The sequence below is a fragment of the Oncorhynchus masou genome, chromosome 5 (assembly GCF_036934945.1).
Source record: "Oncorhynchus masou masou isolate Uvic2021 chromosome 5, UVic_Omas_1.1, whole genome shotgun sequence".
In the NCBI taxonomy this organism is placed as follows: domain Eukaryota; kingdom Metazoa; phylum Chordata; class Actinopteri; order Salmoniformes; family Salmonidae; genus Oncorhynchus; species Oncorhynchus masou.
In genome coordinates, this window is record NC_088216.1 from 83,725,331 (window position 1) to 83,742,581 (window position 17,251).

The 17,251-nt window shown below is 43.3% G+C and overlaps 1 protein-coding gene across 1 annotated transcript; it reads left to right on the forward strand.

Moving 5' to 3' along the window:
* The first annotated feature begins 297 nt into the window (after positions 1 to 297).
* LOC135540397 (protein ITPRID2-like) lies at positions 298 to 17,249 on the forward strand. The gene is made up of 11 exons (XM_064967019.1): positions 298 to 458; positions 955 to 997; positions 9,176 to 9,219; positions 9,337 to 9,390; positions 10,045 to 10,084; positions 10,269 to 10,325; positions 10,636 to 10,728; positions 10,930 to 11,138; positions 13,321 to 14,720; positions 16,329 to 16,416; positions 16,631 to 17,249. Exons 1-11 carry the CDS (start codon positions 305 to 307, stop codon positions 16,717 to 16,719), a joined length of 2,271 nt encoding a protein of 756 aa, XP_064823091.1. The 5' UTR covers positions 298 to 304; the 3' UTR covers positions 16,720 to 17,249.
* Positions 17,250 to 17,251: the final 2 nt, after the last annotated feature.

Consider the following 17,251-nt stretch of genomic DNA (forward strand, 5'->3'; position numbering starts at 1 on the left):
CGCAGGACAGCAGATATGAGTAAATAGACGTACTTTACTCAACATATACAAAAGAGAGCCCACATAAACGGACCGTACTACATACAAACAAATATGGGGGAACAATGGGTTAAATAATGAACAAGTAATTGGGGAATAGAAACCAGGTGTGTAAGACAAAGACAAAACAAATGGAAAATGAAAAGTGGATCGGAGAGGGACCGACGACAAGGAGAGGGACCGACGACAGCGGAAGTCGTGACAGTGAGTTATGCATATTTTAAAAGTGTCTCTGTTGTTGTCCCCATGCAGCCCCCCTCATCTGATGGAGAGGCCGTCTTCTACAACCAGGCGCCAGGCCTGGTTCCAGACCGGTCGCCAGTGGCCTACCCTGAAAGAACAAGATCCACAGGGACCTCCATCCACCCACCCGTCTGTTCCACACCAGTCTGCATCAGAGGATGATGTCTTCTCAGATGGTCAGTTCTCATTTTGGTAGTTCGATAAAGAGCTTACATTTTGAGTGACATTAAAAATTAAAAATAAAACGTTCCTTTATTTAACTAGGCACGTCAGTTATTTACAATGATGGCCTACCCCGGCCAAACCCGGACGACGCAGTGCCAATTGTGTGCTGCCCTATGGGACTCCCAATCACGGCCGGATGTAATCCAGCCTGGATTCGAACCAGGGACTGTAGTGATGCCTCTTGCACTGAGATGCAGTGCCTTAGACCGCTGCGACATTGATGCATTACTGTATAATATCTATTGAACAACAACAGGCAGGGGGCTAAAACTCCTTAACAGCAACTCTGTTTAGTCTGGTATATTTATGTTACAATATGTGGACGGCTGGCCTCTGCATGATGCATCACAGCTTTGCGACAGAACAGAGCAAAAAAAATGTGCGAAGTGTTAATCGTTTTAATGCTGAATGCTCACCCAGATTGTTCTATATCTACTGTTTCCACAGGATGCTCAGCAGGAAAGATTGAGAGCTGGCTGCTGGGCTGTGGGTGAGTGAGCATGCCGTGCAAGGTTTGACTTTGAAATGAAAAACTTCAGAGAGGAACTCAATAGGCAAGGATGATGCGTCAGTGGCAGCTAAAGGTTGATGGAAACCGCCCACAGTGTGGGGGAAATGTAACAGATGTGAATTGCCAGTATTAAGTTGTGCTCGAAAATAGATCTTTTCTGTTTAGGATATAGTTTCAGGTCAATGGCATGGCCCAAAGGGGATTCTTGAGTCATTTCCTGAAACACCTTGGTTCTAGAACTAGTTGTGTTCTATTTATACTGTTGGACATTCTTTTTCCAAACTTTCTTTGGTGTTGTGTTTTATAGTCCCAGGTTTCCATCATATTTGGTAGAATAGTACTGTTTTGTTCTGTTGATTCCTCCAGTTATGTTTAACAGAAAATAGCATCCATGTTAGCACAGAAAAGCAATTGTTGTATAACTGGATGGAAACTTATGTATTGTGTAATTACTTCTGTATTATTACCAATGATCATAGATGACTTGGTCGCGACTCTTATTGGCAACATGATGTCATGAACGCAAGTCAAATTGCTCAAGTAGTCTGAAACCACGACTAAAAGGGACGTGCAAACTTTTATTATTATTTTGTAGGTTTTTCAGTCGGATAAAGCGAGATAAGATAATGCTGGGGTGTTCTTACAGCATCTGGTTAACTTCACTATCTGACAATCCTCTTGAGAGCATTTCCTCTGTAGGAAGTGAAGAAACTTGTAAAAGCTGTAGCTCTGCTGGACAGACTGAGAGGATAGCTGGCTAGAGATGATCCCTGTAGGTCTGACCCTGTATAGTAAAGATACCAGTAGGTCTGGTTTGACCTGGATGTGTTTAATACAGAAGGCAAAGGTTAAACAACCATTAACAATCGATCTGACAGTAGTGTTTAATCATTCCGACTGCAGCTCATCACTGGGACTAAATAGTCAGATATATATATATATATAAACTCATTCAATGATTTTTCTTTATTTACTATTTCTACATTGTAGAATAATAGTGAAGACATCAGAATTATGAAATAAAACATAATCATGTAGTAACCCCAAAAAGAGTTAAACAAATATATTTTATATTCTTCAAAGTAGCCACCCTGCCTTGATGACAGCTTTGTACACTCTTGGCATTCTCTCAACCAGCTTCATGAGGAATGCTTTTCCAACAGTTTTGAAGGCGTTCCGACATGTGATTGTGGAGGCCAGGTCATCTGATGCAGCACTCCATTGCTCTTCTTGGTCAAATAGCCCTTACACAGCCTAGAGGTATGTTTTGGGTCATTGTCCTGTTGAAAAACAAATGATCTTCCCACCTAGCGCAAACCAGATGGGATGATGTATCGCTGCAGAATGCTGTGGTAGCCATGCTGGTTAAGTGTGCCTTGAATTCTAAATAAATCACTGACTGTGTCACCAGCAAAGCACCCCCACACCATCACACCACCTCCTCCATGCTTCACGGTGGGAACCACACATGTGGAGGTCATCCGTTCAACTACCCTGTGTCTCACAAAGACATGGCAGTTGGAACCAAAAATCTCAAATTTGGACTCAGACCAAAAGACAGATTTCCACCGGTCTAATGTCCATTGCCCGTGTTTCTTGGCCCAATCAAGTCTCCTCTTATTGGTGTCCTTTAGTAGTGGTTTATTTTCTTCAGCAATTTGACCATGAAGGCGTGATTCACAGTCTCCTCTTAACAGTTGATGTTGAGTCTGTTACTTGAACTCTGTGAAGCATTTATTTGGGCTTCAATCTGATCCTCTGCAGCAGTGGTAACTCTGGGTCTTCCTTTCATAGAGAGCCAGTTTCATCATAGCGCTTGATGGTTTTTGTGACTGCAATTAAAGAAACTTTCAAAGTTCTTGAAATGTTCCATATTGACTGACCTTCATGTCTTAAAGTAATGATGGACTGTAATTTCTCTTTGTTTTTTTGAGCTGTTCTTGCCATAATAAGGACTTGGTCTTTTACCAAATAGGGCTATCTTCTGTATACCACCCCTATCTTGTCACAACACATCTGATTGGCTCAAACACATTAAGAAGGAAAGAAATTCCACAAATTAACTTTTAACATGGCACACCTGTTAATTGAAATGCATTCCAGGTGACTACCTCATGAAGCTGGTTGAGAGAACGCCACGAGTGTGCAAAGCTGTCATCAAGGCAAAGGGTGGCCTTAAAGAATCTCAAATATAAAATATATTTTGATTTGTTTAACACATAATTCCATGTGTTATTTCATAGTTGATATCTTCACTATTATTCTACAATGTAGAAAATAGTAAATAAAATAAAAACCCTGGAACGAGTAGGTGTGTCCAAACTTTTGACTGATACTGTATATAGTAACTTCGGAAAGTAATCAGACCCCTTGACTTTTTCCTAATTTTGTTAGGTTACAGCCTTATGCTAAATTGATTAAATAGTTTTTCCCCCTCATCAATCTACATACAACAACCCATAATGACAAAGCAAAAACAGGATAAAACAAAAAATAATATATGAAATATCACATTTACTTAAGTATTCAGACCCTTTACTCAGTACTTTGTTGAAGCACCTTTGGCAGCGATTACAGCCTCGAGTCTTCTTGGGTATGACGCTACAAGCTTGACCTGTATTTGGGGAGTTTGTTCCATTCTTTTCTGCAGATCCTCTCAAGTTATGTCATGTTTGTCACGTTCGTTATAAGGATCGGACCAAGGCGCAGCGTTGTATGCGTACATTCTTATTATTTAAAGAATAAACACTGAACAAACTAACCAAAATAACACAACGACACGTGACGCTATACAAAAGAGTGTTGACAGGCAACTACACATAGATAAGATCCCACAAACACCAAAGGGAAATGGCTACCTAAATATGATCCCCAATCAGAGAGAACGATAAACAGCTGCCTCTGATTGGGAACCATATCAGGCCACCATAAACATACAAAACCCCTAGACAATACAAACCCCTAGACAATACAAACCCCTAGACAATATAAAACCCCTAGACAATACTAAAACTAGCGTACCCACCCTAGTCACATCCTGACCTAACCAAAATATAAAGAAAACAGAGATATCTCAGGTCATGGCGTGACAGTGTTGGATGGGGAGCGTTTCTGCAGAGGTATTTTCAGGTCTCTCCAGAGATGTTCGATCGGGTTCAAGTCCGGGCTCTGGCTGGGCCACTCAAGTACATTCAGAGACTTGTCCCGAAGCCACTCCTGCATTGTCTTGGCTGTGTTATTATGGTCGTTGTCCTGTTGGAAGGTGAACCTTCGCCCCAGTCTGAGATCCTGAGCGCTCTGGAGAAGGTTTTCATCAAAGATCTCGCTGCTCCGCTCTCCATCTTTCCCTCGATCCTGACTAGTCTCCCAGTCCCTGCTGCGGAAAAATATCCCCACAGCATGAGGCTGCCACCACCTCCATACAATCCTGTCTCGGAGCTCTACAGACAATTCCTTTGACCTCATGGCTTGGTTTTTGCTCTGACATGTACTCTCAACTGGGGAAACTTTTATATAGACAGGTGTGGGCCTTTCCAAATCATGTCCAATCAATTGAATTTCCCACTGGTGGACTCCAATCAAGTTGTAGAAACATCTGAAGGATAGAAACAGGATGCACCTGAGCTCAATTTCAAGTCTCATAGCAAAGGGTCTGAATACTCATGTAAATAAGCAATAAATAAATAAGTTTAAAAAATATATATATTTGCTGAAATTTCTAAAATGCTGTTTTCATTTTGTCGTTATGGGGTATTGTGTGTAGATAGACGAGGGAGGAAAAAAAACACATTTTAGTACAAGGATGTAACGTAACGTAACAAAATGTGTAAAAAGTCAAGGGGTCTGAATACTTTCCCAATGCACTGTATATCCGCCTTACAATTTTGAATAGATAGACCAATGGTGTTTATATAAATAGTGAATAGTTAACAGGTCCCAAGATCGACCCCTGTGGAACACCTGTTATACCTTTATTCAGACTTAACCCCATCAATCAGGTGTCTGAGCTCAGGCCTATCGAGGACAACTTTATTCAATAAAACAGCATGATCAACAGTATCAAAAGCTTTTGACAGATCCACAAACAAAGCATTTCATTTCATTGTTTTAAAGCATTAACAAAGATCATTAACAACTGAAGTGGTTGCTGTAATAGTGCTCTGCCCAGCACTAAACCCTGATTGGTTTACATTCAAAATACATTTCTCAGATGCACAACTTTTTTTTTTTTTTTTCATTTACCAATGATTCTAGAATCTTAGCCAAACAAGGAAGTGTTGAAATGGGGTGATAAGTATGATCTCTACTATCTCCGTGCGTATGGAGTGGCAGCACAAGAGATGATTTCTATACTTTTTGATTATTTCCTGATAATAATGTTAAATGAAAAAATGGTTGGTTATTGAGCCAACAATGATGGGTTCTGCACACTTTAAGCAGACTGGGATCCAATTGGTCGGTTCCTGTGGATTTGGTGTTGTCTATTGCTACCAAGGCATCCAGGACTTGTTTTTCTGTAAATAGTCTGCATTTAGCCGGGTTCCCATTACAATCTGAAAGAGAGGTTACATAATAATCAGATTTAGCCTTTTCTGATTTAAAAAAAAATATATATTTTTTACATAATGATACCTCAGTTGCTTAAAAGCTTGCCTGTCTGGGCTTAAGCTTCTGTTCCTGTCCTTGACCCAATGTAATGGTCCAGTGTGTAGCTGGTGTATAGAGTCAGGCGCAGGACAGCAGATATGAGTAATCAACGTACTTTACTAAAAAAAATACATATATACAAAGCAACATAGCGAGCCCACAAAAACTGGGCAATAGTCACTGTCCTGGGTGAAGACACCAGTAGGAAATATTTATCTGGTGTATCGGTTAAAATAAGAACAATCAGAGTTGATTTTGAAGGATCTTTAGAGTTGGGCCGTGTGGGTTTAGTCACCATCTGGGTTAGGTTTAGATTGTCTGCATTTCCCAAATCACAATTTAGGTCACCCAGGATAATAACTTCTGATTTTAGTAAAATAAAAACTCCTCATCGAGTGCGCAAAGGTTAGCCGGGGGAGGACAGTAGACCCCTATAACAGTTATGGATGACATTTTTCCCCAGACAAAGGCTTAAAGATATACTGAACAAAAATATAAACACAACATTCAACAATTTCAAAGATTGTACTGAGTACACTTCATATAAAGAAATTAGCCAATTGAAATAAATAAATTAGATAGATAAATTATCTAAATTGGATTTCACATGACTGGGAATACAGATATGCATCTGTTGGTCACATGTACTTTAAAGAAAAGGTAGGGGCGTGGATCAGAACCAGTCAGTATCTGGTGTGACCACCATTTGCCTCATGCAGCGTGACATCTCCTACGCATAGAGTTGATCAGGCTGTTTATTGTGGCCTGTGGAATGTTGTCCCAATCTTTTCAATGGCTGTGTGAAGTTGCTGGACATTGGCAGGAATTGGAACACAACTTTGACATCAGGAAACCGCTCGCCCACATATGCGGTTGTGAGGCCGGTTGGCCATACTGTCAAATTCTCAAAAACGATGTTGGAGGGGGCTTATGGTAGAGAAAGGAAATTCTGGCAACAGCTCTGGTGGACATTCCTGCAGTCAGCTTGCCAATTGCACGCTCCCTAAAAACTTGAAACATCTGTGGCATTGTGTTGTGTGACAAAACAGCACATTTTAGAGTGGCCTTTTATTGCCCCCAGCACAAGGTGCACCTGTGTAGTGATCATGCTGTTTAATTAGCTTCTTGATTTGCCTCACCTGTCAGGTGGATAGATTATCTTGGCAAAAGAGAACTACTCAGTGTAGTAGCTAAAAAAAGTCAGTCCTGAACACATAACCCTTATTATTAATATCATAGTGCAGAATGTCCCCAGAGATCAAAGTTTCAGTCAATACCAGAATGTCCGGATGTGCCTGCATAGCCTGGATCTTAATGTAATCCAGTTCAGGAAGTAATGTCCGGATGTGTCTGCATAGCCTGGATCTTAATGTAATCCAGTTCAGGAAGTAAGGTGCTAATGTTCAGATGCATCAACCCAAGTCCTTTACGTTTTTTAAAGTCACATGGAAACTCCAATTCAACAGGCGCTGTCTGATGGTTGATGTCTATACAGTTGCTGTGGCTATAATATTGCATAGAACTGCTCCATTTTGTCTATCCCTATTAGTAATGGAAGAAAGAGAAGACATTGGAATGCCCTGGGGTTTGGCACCGTGGGGCCTGGGGCCGCAACCAACGTCAATATGAGGAACTCTCTGAGTAACCAATGATGGAATAAAGCAAATCAGATGTAATTTTATTTGTCACATACACCGAATACAACAGGAATACGACCAACATTGAAATGCTGAATACAACAGGAATACGACCAACAGTGAAATGCTTACTTTACAAGCCCTTAACCAACAATGCTGTTTTAAGAAAATACCCCCCAAAAAAAGGCTATATACAGGGGGTACTGGTACAGAGTCAATGTGGAGGCTATATACAGGGTATTACGGTACAGAGTCAATGTGGAGGCTATATACAGGGGGTACTGGTACAGAGTCAATGTGGAGGCTATATACAGGGGGTACTGGTACAGAGTCAATGTGGAGGCTATATACAGGGGGTACACAGAGTCAATGTGGAGGCTATATACAGGGGGTTCCGGTACAGAGTCAATGTGGAGGCTATATACAGGGGGTACAGAGTCAATGTGGAGGCTATATACAGGGGGTTCCGGTACAGAGTCAATGTGGAGGCTATATACAGGGGGTTCCGGTACAGAGTCAATGTGGAGGCTATATACAGGGGTTCCGGTACAGAGTCAATGTGGAGGCTATATACAGGGGGTACCGGTACAGAGTCAATGTGGAGGCTATATACAGGGGGTTCCGGTACAGAGTCAATGTGGAGGCTATATACAGGGGGTTCCGGTACAGAGTCAATGTGGAGGCTATATACAGGGGTTCCGGTACAGAGTCAATGTGGAGGCTATATACAGGGGGTTCCGGTACAGAGTCAATGTGGAGGCTATATACAGGGGGTTCCGGTACAGAGTCAATGTGGAGGCTATATACAGGGGGTTCCGGTACAGAGTCAATGTGGAGGCTATATACAGGGGGTACTGGTACAGAGTCAATGTGGAGGCTATATACAGGGGGTACAGGTACAGAGTCAATGTGGAGGCTATATACAGGGGGTACTGGTACAGAGTCAATGTGGAGGCTATATACAGGGAGTACTGGTACAGAGTCAATGTGGAGGCTATATACAGGGGGTACCGGTACAGAGTCAATGTGGAGGCTATGTACAGGGGGTTCCGGTACAGAGTCAATGTGGAGGCTATATACAGGAGGTTCCGGTACAGAGTCAATATGGAGGCTATATACAGGGGGTACCGGTACAGAGTCAATGTGGAGGCTATATACAGGGGGTACCGGTACAGAGTCAATGTGGAGGCTATATACAGAGGGGTACCGGTACAGAGTCAATGTGGAGACTATATACAGGAGGTACCGGTACAGAGTCAATGTGGAGGCTATATATAGGGGGGTACTGGTACAGAGTCAATGTGGAGGCTATATACAGGAGGTACCGGTACAGAGTCAATGTGGAGGCTAGATACAGGGGGTACTTCAATGTGCAGGGGTGTTGAGGTAATATTTACATGTAGGTAGAGTTATCAAAGTGAATATGCATAGATAATAATAGAGTGGTAGCGTTCCGGGGGGGGCAATGCAAATAGTCTGGGTAGCCATTTGATTAGCTGTTCAGGAGTCTTATAGCTTTGGGGTATAAACAATTTAGGATCCTCTTGGACCTAGACTTGGCGCTCCGGTACCCCTTTGCCATGCGGTAGCAGAGAGAACAGTCTATAACTAGGGTGGCTGGAGTCTTTGAAAAATGTTTAGGGCCTTCCTCTGACTCCGCCTGGTATAGAGGTCCTGGATGGCAGGAAGCTTGGCCCAGGTGATGTACTGGGCCGTACACACTACCCTCTGTAGTGCCTTGCGGTTGGATGCCGAGCAGTTGTCATACCAGGCTGTGATGTAATAATAAAGGTTTTTGTTTTGGTGTGTATGTCTTATTATTTTTTTAAACTTTATGATTAGTAACAACATGTAACCCTCGTCTTCTCATTAGGCTGGAGACGGACTCAGAAAACTCTAGACACAATATGACTGTTGGTAAGTCTGACAACAAAGCCACCGTCACTGAAATCTACTGTCAGCATGGAGCAATGATGTTATATCCTACTGGTCACAACAGAACACTGATTTTAGTCTCCTCCTCCGTTCTTCCAGAGTCTCTGCTGAAATCGAAAAGTTTTGAAGATAACCTGAGTCTGGGGGCTGAGGGTGAGGATGAAAGAGAACATAAACCCGTTGGCACAGATTTACATGCAGGCGCACACACACACACACTGAGAGAAAACACACCATAGGAAATAATCAAAGCAGGAAATAGTTTTGTAGGAAAATTAGGAGAGCATCACGAATGTTTTGGAAATGGATGGTCTGTGTATGTGTGTTACTTTGTGAAGTCCCATTATACCTGTTTTGTCTAGTGGAAGGCTTTCATTATTTTGCCATTTTTAATAAATCCAGGGTACAGGTCTGTGCAATGTGAGTGAGATACACCGTTCTCATGGCATAGGACTGTTTCTCCACTGCTAGTACATCAACGACATGTAGTTACACTGAAACAAAACAATAGGCTCATTGTGGCATCTAACCTTCAGCCTTCACCTCTTTAATTGAGTGTCTGACATGCTGGTGCATGTTATTTAGCTGCTGACTGACGGACTCTCCCTAAGACTGGCCCGATTTTTATTTTTATATAAAGCAAAGATGAGGGCGTGTCTGAAAAGAGACAAACCATTGGTCACTGAAGTCTCGTCACAACACAAAGGGACACATGTCACAGGAAATGTACCAAATCTTCTGGGGGAAAACACACACACCAGTGGTTTTCTTTTCACTCAAACGTTACTTTTCTTTAATGTTTTACAGCGACAGTATTAAATGTTGAGGAAGGAGTCTCAGACCTGAGGTAAGACCATATTTAACCAGAATATGTGGTTTAATTACATAAATTCTGTCTTAAACGTCTTTCCAGTTTTAGAGGGAGGTTTAGTCAAGTATGGTTGAAGAGACGTAAGTTGACCTGCTTTTATCTCCCAATGGTGGTGCCTGCTGGCTAAATGGTGCCTGCTGGCTAAATGGTGCCTGTGTAGCAGCTGCCCACTGCTGTTTCCGCCACCCAAACATCCTCACAGAGGAGTCACCACCAGGTCAGTGGCCACTGGCCACCCACAGTAGATCTGTCAAATTTACAAAGTACTACACATGGCAGGCTAAATTTATAGTCTGGAGTTGTTTTTGTTTGTTTATGCATTTTTTTTTTCCCAGCTACTAGTACATTTTAAATACAGGTACATTAAGATATGACTTCTGTTTTAATACAGGCATAATAATAAATAATAGCATGCAACTACTATCAACTACTATTACAAAGTTATTAGAATATTTCTGGTTTGTTTTGTCCATTGTTTATTTTTGGCTGACACAGGTTTGTCTTTGATTCCTGTTCTGTATCTGCAGTACACCCCGCCAGAGGCTGGCTCTGCCCCTTCTCCACCTGGGTCACAGTCTGGCCTCCAGCGGGCTCTCCAAAAGCACCAGTAAAGCATCGAGGCGAGTTGGGACCAACCACTCTCAACCTGATGTTTACAGTCTAACAGAGCCAATACAACGTCACTGAAGAATGTTTCAACTGAAGTGCAGTCAGTAACTCTCTCTCTCGCTCTCTTCCTCTTTATCTCCATCCCCATCCCCTTTCTCTTCTTCTGTCTGTCTCTCTGACTCATCACTTACACACACACACACACACCCTAGTGTGTCAGAGGCCCTGCAGATGTGTGCGGAGGATGCAGAGGAGACTCTGTACCAGTTAGGGTTTGGTTGTGATGAGCCTGAGGTCACGGCCCGTATCCCTATCCGCTTCATCAACTTCCCCTCCCATGCCCACGGCATCAACCTCCGCCTCTTTCTTCAGTCCCAACTGCACCGGCTCCGACAGGAGGACCCAGGACTCTCCCTGGCCAGTAAGACAAAACACACACCATTGTGTGGGACTCCCACCCACACTACTGTGGTCATCACCATCATGCAACACCCACAGCCAAGATATAGATAGTGTCTGAATATGACTCAGCTATAATTTACATAATAACTGTAGTTATGTAGCACTCAGCTTCATTTACGTAGTAACTGTAGTTATGTAGCACTTTTCATGCAGTTGAAACAGTTTAATCACTAAATCAAAGTGTACAATAGACAACTACGTCTACAGACTGATAGTGTCTATATAACTTAGTGTGGTATACAGGGCCTTCAGAAAGAATACACACCTCTTCACTTATTCCACCTTTTTGTTGTTACATCCTGAATTTACATTGAAAATTAAAAATATATTTCTCACCCATCTACACACAATACCCCATAATGACATCACAATACCCCATAATGACATTACAATACCCCATAATGACATCACAATACCCCATAATGACATCACAATACCCCATAATGACATCACAATACCCCACATAATAACAAAGTGAAAACATGTTTTTAGAAAGTTTAGCTAATTTATTGAAATTGAATTCAGAAATACAGTGCCTTGCAAAAGTATTCACCCCCTTGGCGTTTTCTCCTATTGTGTTGCATTACAACCTGTAATTTAAATGGATTTTTATGTGGATTTCATGTAATGGACACAAAACGGTCCAAATTGGTGAAGTGAAATGGAAAAAAAAAGACTTGTTTCAAAAAAAAGTAAAACAATAAAAACTGGAAATGGGGTGTGTGCGTATGTATTCACCCCCTCTGCTATGAAGCCCCTAAATAAGATCTGGTGCAACCAATTACCTTCAGAAGTAACATCATTAGTTAGATTGCACACAGGTGGACTTGATTTAAGTGTCACATGATCTGTCACATGATCTCAGTATACACTGTATACACCTGTTCTGAAAGGCCCCAGAGTCTGCAACACCACTTTTCTTTTTCTTTGGGGGGGGGGGTAGTTATGCACATCCACGTTTCAGTTTTTTTTTGTCTTATTTCTTGTTTGTTTCACAATAAAAACATCTTTTGCATCTTCAAAGTCATAGGCATGTTGTGTAAATCAAATGATACCACCCCCCCAAAAAAAATCTATTTTAATTCCAGGTTGTAAGGCAACAAAAAAGGAAAAATGCCCAGGGGGTGAATACCTTCGCAAGCCACTGTATCTCATTTATACTGAACAAAAAATAAACACAACATGCAACAATTTCAACAATTTTACTGAGTTACAGTTCATATAAAGAAATCAGTCAATTCAAATAAATTCATTAGGCCCTAATCTATGGATTTCACATGACTGGGCAGGGGCACAGCCATGGGTGGGCATAGGCCCACCCACTGGGAACCGGGCCCAGCCAATCAGATTGAGTTTTCCCCACACTGACTTTTCTATCAACAATTCACATCTCCCATTTTCCTCTGTGTTGGGCAGCATTCCAGACAGTATAATATTCTCATTGTTCTCTGTGTTGGGCAGCATTCCAAACAGTACAATACTCTGTCCTCTGTGTTGGGCAGCATTCCAAACAGTACAATACTCTGTCCTCTGTGTTAGGCAGCATTCCAAACAGTTCAATACTCTGTCCTCTGTGTTAGGCAGCATTCCAAACAGTTCAATACTCTGTCCTCTGTGTTAGGCAGCATTCCAAACAGTTCAATACTCTGTCCTCTGTGTTAGGCAGCATTCCAAACAGTTCAATACTCTGTCCTCTGTGTTAGGCAGCATTCCAAACAGTTCAATACTCTGTCCTCTGTGTTAGGCAGCATTCCAAACAGTACAATACTCTGATTGTCCTCTGTGTTGGGCAGCATTCCAAACAGTATAATATTCTGTCCTCTGTGTTAGGCAGCATTCCAAACAGTACAATACTCTGATTGTCCTCTGTGTTAGGCAGCATTCCAAACAGTACAATATTCTGATTGTCCTCTGTGTTGGGCAGCATTCCAAACAGTACAATACTCTGTCCTCTGTGTTAGGCAACATTCCAAACAGTACAATACTCTGTCCTCTGTGTTAGGCAACATTCCAAACAGTACAATACTCTGTCCTCTGTGTTGGGCAGCATTCCAAACAGTACAATATTCTGATTGTCCTCTGTGTTGGGCAGCATTCCAAACAAACTGTTCCTTTCTCTGAACGTGTCTTCCCCCCTGCAGGCCGTTTCAGGCAGGTAGAGGTGCTGACAGCCATGGCCAACGCCTTCTACTCCCTCTACTCACACGTGTCCCGCACGCCCCTCCAGAAGCTCGCCCCTCCTGACTTCAGCTTCTCCCCCACCGCTGACGGGCAGATTGGACGACGCTTCATGGGAAGTGTCCGCAGCGAACCGAGGTCTCCAGTGGAACGACTCAAGGATACGGTTTCTAAGATGTGCCTGTATACTGGCTCTGGGGCTTCTGCCCGGCTGGGGTCGGACTCTGCCTGCCCCCGACCAGGACTCTCCCCCGGGCCTGGGTCGGCACCCAAGAAGAGAAGCAGCCTTCCTGACTTGGTGGGTCTGGTCCTGGAGAACACCAAGGCAGAGCCTTTATCCAGAGACATGGAGGAGGATAATCAGGATACAGGGGACCGTAATGAGATGAGTGCTGCTGTGGACACGATGGTGAGAGAGACAGAGACACCGGGACACATAGACGGGGAGGGGGAGCAGGGGTTGTTTTCGGATGTACAGGATATGGACACTGGGGATAGTAACAAGACGTGTGCTGTGGGCACACGTATGTTCAGGGACAGAGAGACAGAGACACCGGGACATAGAGACACAGTCAGGGACAAGGAGTTGGAGCAGGGATCGTCATCAGATGGGGGTGGAGTTGATGTAGAGAGAGAGCGACATCCTGACAGAACACCCAACCTTGGGGCATCATCACTTTCAGAATCAGGTCATCAAAGAGAGCCCAGTAGTAGGAAGAAGCTGGACTTTGGCCTCACTACTCCAAGACCTACTTGTGAAGTTGGAGAAACTCAAAACACAATTCATCCCACAGGCTGGGCAACAGTAGTGGCACCGGTCACCAAGGTTACCCATGACATCACCCGTCCTCAGATCGTTGAGTGTGTTCACCAGGCTCCGTACAGCAGTCAACTTCAACCGAGGAATAGTAACACACAGGCGGAGGACATTTTGTCCTCTGAGAACGTCAGGAGATCTGACCGATCCTTCACCACGTCAGACGGACCACACAAACCCAGGGAGGAGGATTTCTTAACTCCCAGGAACACAGCCAAGAGTTCAGAGGTCACAGTAACTCCCATGTCTAAGGTGGAGTCTAGTTTGGGAGAAACTGGAACACTGGTTGTGTCTATAGAGCACCTTAGTTGCAGGAAGTCCCCTTGTCTCATCACTGTTACTGATGTGACACCTAGTTCTTTAGACACAGATGCACCTGAGATGATTCTCCCTGCCAGTGGTGGGAGCACAGTGGAGCCTCCAGCAGCCCAGTATTATCCAGGTGTATGGAGGAACAAGAGGTACCTGAGTCCTCTGAAACCAACACCACTCCAGGGGCAGGTCTCCCACACTATTCAACAGGCCAACTCCTTTGAGCTGGAGGAGGTAAGTGACAGAACTGTTTTGGATTGACCTATATGGCACACTGTACTCCGGTCTCTGAATTCCTAGGGCTCATACACACATCTATCTGGTGTAGTCCATTATCCGTCCTTGGCTGCCTGACTCAAATCAAACTTTGTCCAATGCACCGAATACAACAGGTGTAGACCTTACAGTGAAGTGTTTACTTACAAGCCCTTAACCAACAGTGCAGTTCAAGAAGAGTTAAGAAAATATTTACCAAATAAACTGAAGTAAAAAATAATAATAAAAAGTAACACAATAAAATAATAATAATAATGAGGCTCTATACAGGGGGTACCGGTTAGTAATGAGACTATATACAGGGGGTACCGGTTAGTAATGAGACTATATACAGGGGGTACCGGTTAGTAATGAGGCTCTATACAGGGGGTACCGGTTAGTAATGAGACTATATACAGGGGGTACCGGTTAGTAATGAGGCTATATACAGGGGGTACCGGTTAGTAATGAGACTATATACAGGGGGTACCGGTTAGTAATGAGGCTCTATACAGGGGGTACCGGTTAGTAATGAGGCTCTATACAGGGGGTACCGGTTAGTAATGAGGCTATATACAGGGGGTACCGGTTAGTAATGAGGCTCTATACAGGGGGTACCGGTTAGTAATGAGGCTATATACAGGGGGTACCGAGTAATGAGACTATATACGGGGGTACAGGTTAGTAATGAGGCTATATACAGGGGGTACCGGTTAGTAATGAGACTATATACAGGGGGTACAGGTTAGTAATGAGGCTATATACAGGGGGTATAGGTTAGTCAGTATATACAGGGGGTACAGGTTAGTAATGAGGCTATATACAGGGGGTACCGGTTAGTAATGAGACTATATACAGGGGTACAGGTTAGTAATGAGGCTATATACAGGGGGTACCGGTTAGTAATGAGGCTATATACAGGGGGTACCGGTTAGTAATGAGGCTATATACAGGGGGTACCGAGTCAGTGTGCGGGGTACAGGTTAGTAATGAGGCTATATACAGGGGGTACCGGTTAGTAATGAGACTATATACAGGGGGTACCGGTTAGTAATGAGGGTACAGGTTAGTAATGAGACTATATATACAGGGGTACAGGTTAGTAATGAGACTATATACAGGGGGTACCGGTTAGTAATGAGGCTATATACAGGGGGTACCGAGTCAGTGTGCGGGGGTACAGGTTAGTAATGAGACTATATACAGGGGGTACCGGTTAGTAATGAGGCTCTATACAGGGGGTACCGGTTAGTAATGAGACTATATACAGGGGGTACAGGTTAGTAATGAGACTATATACAGGGGGTACCGAATCAATGTGCAGGGGGTACAGGTTAGTAATGAGACTATATACAGGGGGTACCGAGTCAGTGTGCATGAGGTTCTAATGAGGCTACAGGGGGTACCGGTTAGTAATGAGACTATATACAGGGGGTACAGGTTAGTAATGAGACTATATATACAGGGGGTACCGAGTCAGTGTGCAGGGGTACAGGTTACTCAAGGTGATTTGTACATGTAGGTAGGGGTGAAGTGACTATGCATACTTGGGCCAGGAGTTTTTCCTGACTACCTGTTTTTCAATAGGTACAGAGCGCAGGGGAGGAAGACTTTGGACAGCAAGAAAGTATAAGGTCAACATCTTTGTCACGGTCCACTGTCAATCAAAACAAAGGTGAGTTCATAGTCTTGATTGATATGTGGTCATAGTCAGCTGATACCTACTGATATTAACAGTCTATATCTGCTCACTACGCTCTTAGGGAAAACAAAGAACCTAAAACGGTTGCTGTCCCCAAAGGGGTAGACCTGAGGTTCTTTCTGTAGGTCTGTGTTAAAGCCATGAGGAGAGTATGGCTGTGTGTAGACCTGAGGTTCTCTCTCTGTAGGTCTGGTGGTTCGAGGTGACAGCATGCAATCAGACAGCAGTGGCTACGCTGATGACGAAGGCAACTCCCCTGACAGAGACCAGAGCTGACGAACAGACCCTTGGGGAAATGGACTCCGGGAACTATTCTTTATACGAGTCACACAAACCTATTCAACCGCTGAAGGTACAGGCAACAGATACGGACTGTTATTGTGAATGACATCGTGAAATCGGGTGGCGTTCTGACCACACCCACTTCGACATCACACTCGTGCTTCAACCGAGTTCAACGTTGTCTTCCGTTAAAACGCATTGCCCCCATAGGCATATTTAAACACACAGATCAAGTTTCCTAACCTGATGCGCAGGCATTGCCTCAACCAACAGTTGTGTGCCAGACGACATGTTTAAATACTTGTCCAGGCGCCGTAAGATCTGGCATGAGTCTTCAGTGTCGTCGGACAGGAACTCAACCCTTCGGTTTGATTGTGTAGACTGTCCTGTGTCCAGTGTTTCTGTTGACAGTCATTAATCCATGCTAGTGCTGTGCCTTTTGTGAAAGTCATTATTTATGAATGTTAAAAAAAGAACTGTTTTATAAATGAAGTGATTTCAATAAACATTTTATTTGCACTGAAAT

Bases quoted from the DNA above. Each gene is read 5' to 3' on its own strand.
- LOC135540397 (XM_064967019.1), top strand. From the start codon at position 305: ATGGAGAGGCCGTCTTCTACAACCAGGCGCCAGGCCTGGTTCCAGACC. The intron at 10,326-10,635 runs GTCAGTGGCCAC...CTGTATCTGCAG, and splicing joins CACAGAGGAGTCACCACCAG to TACACCCCGCCAGAGGCTGG. The intron at 16,417-16,630 runs GTGAGTTCATAG...CTCTCTCTGTAG, and splicing joins CACTGTCAATCAAAACAAAG to GTCTGGTGGTTCGAGGTGAC.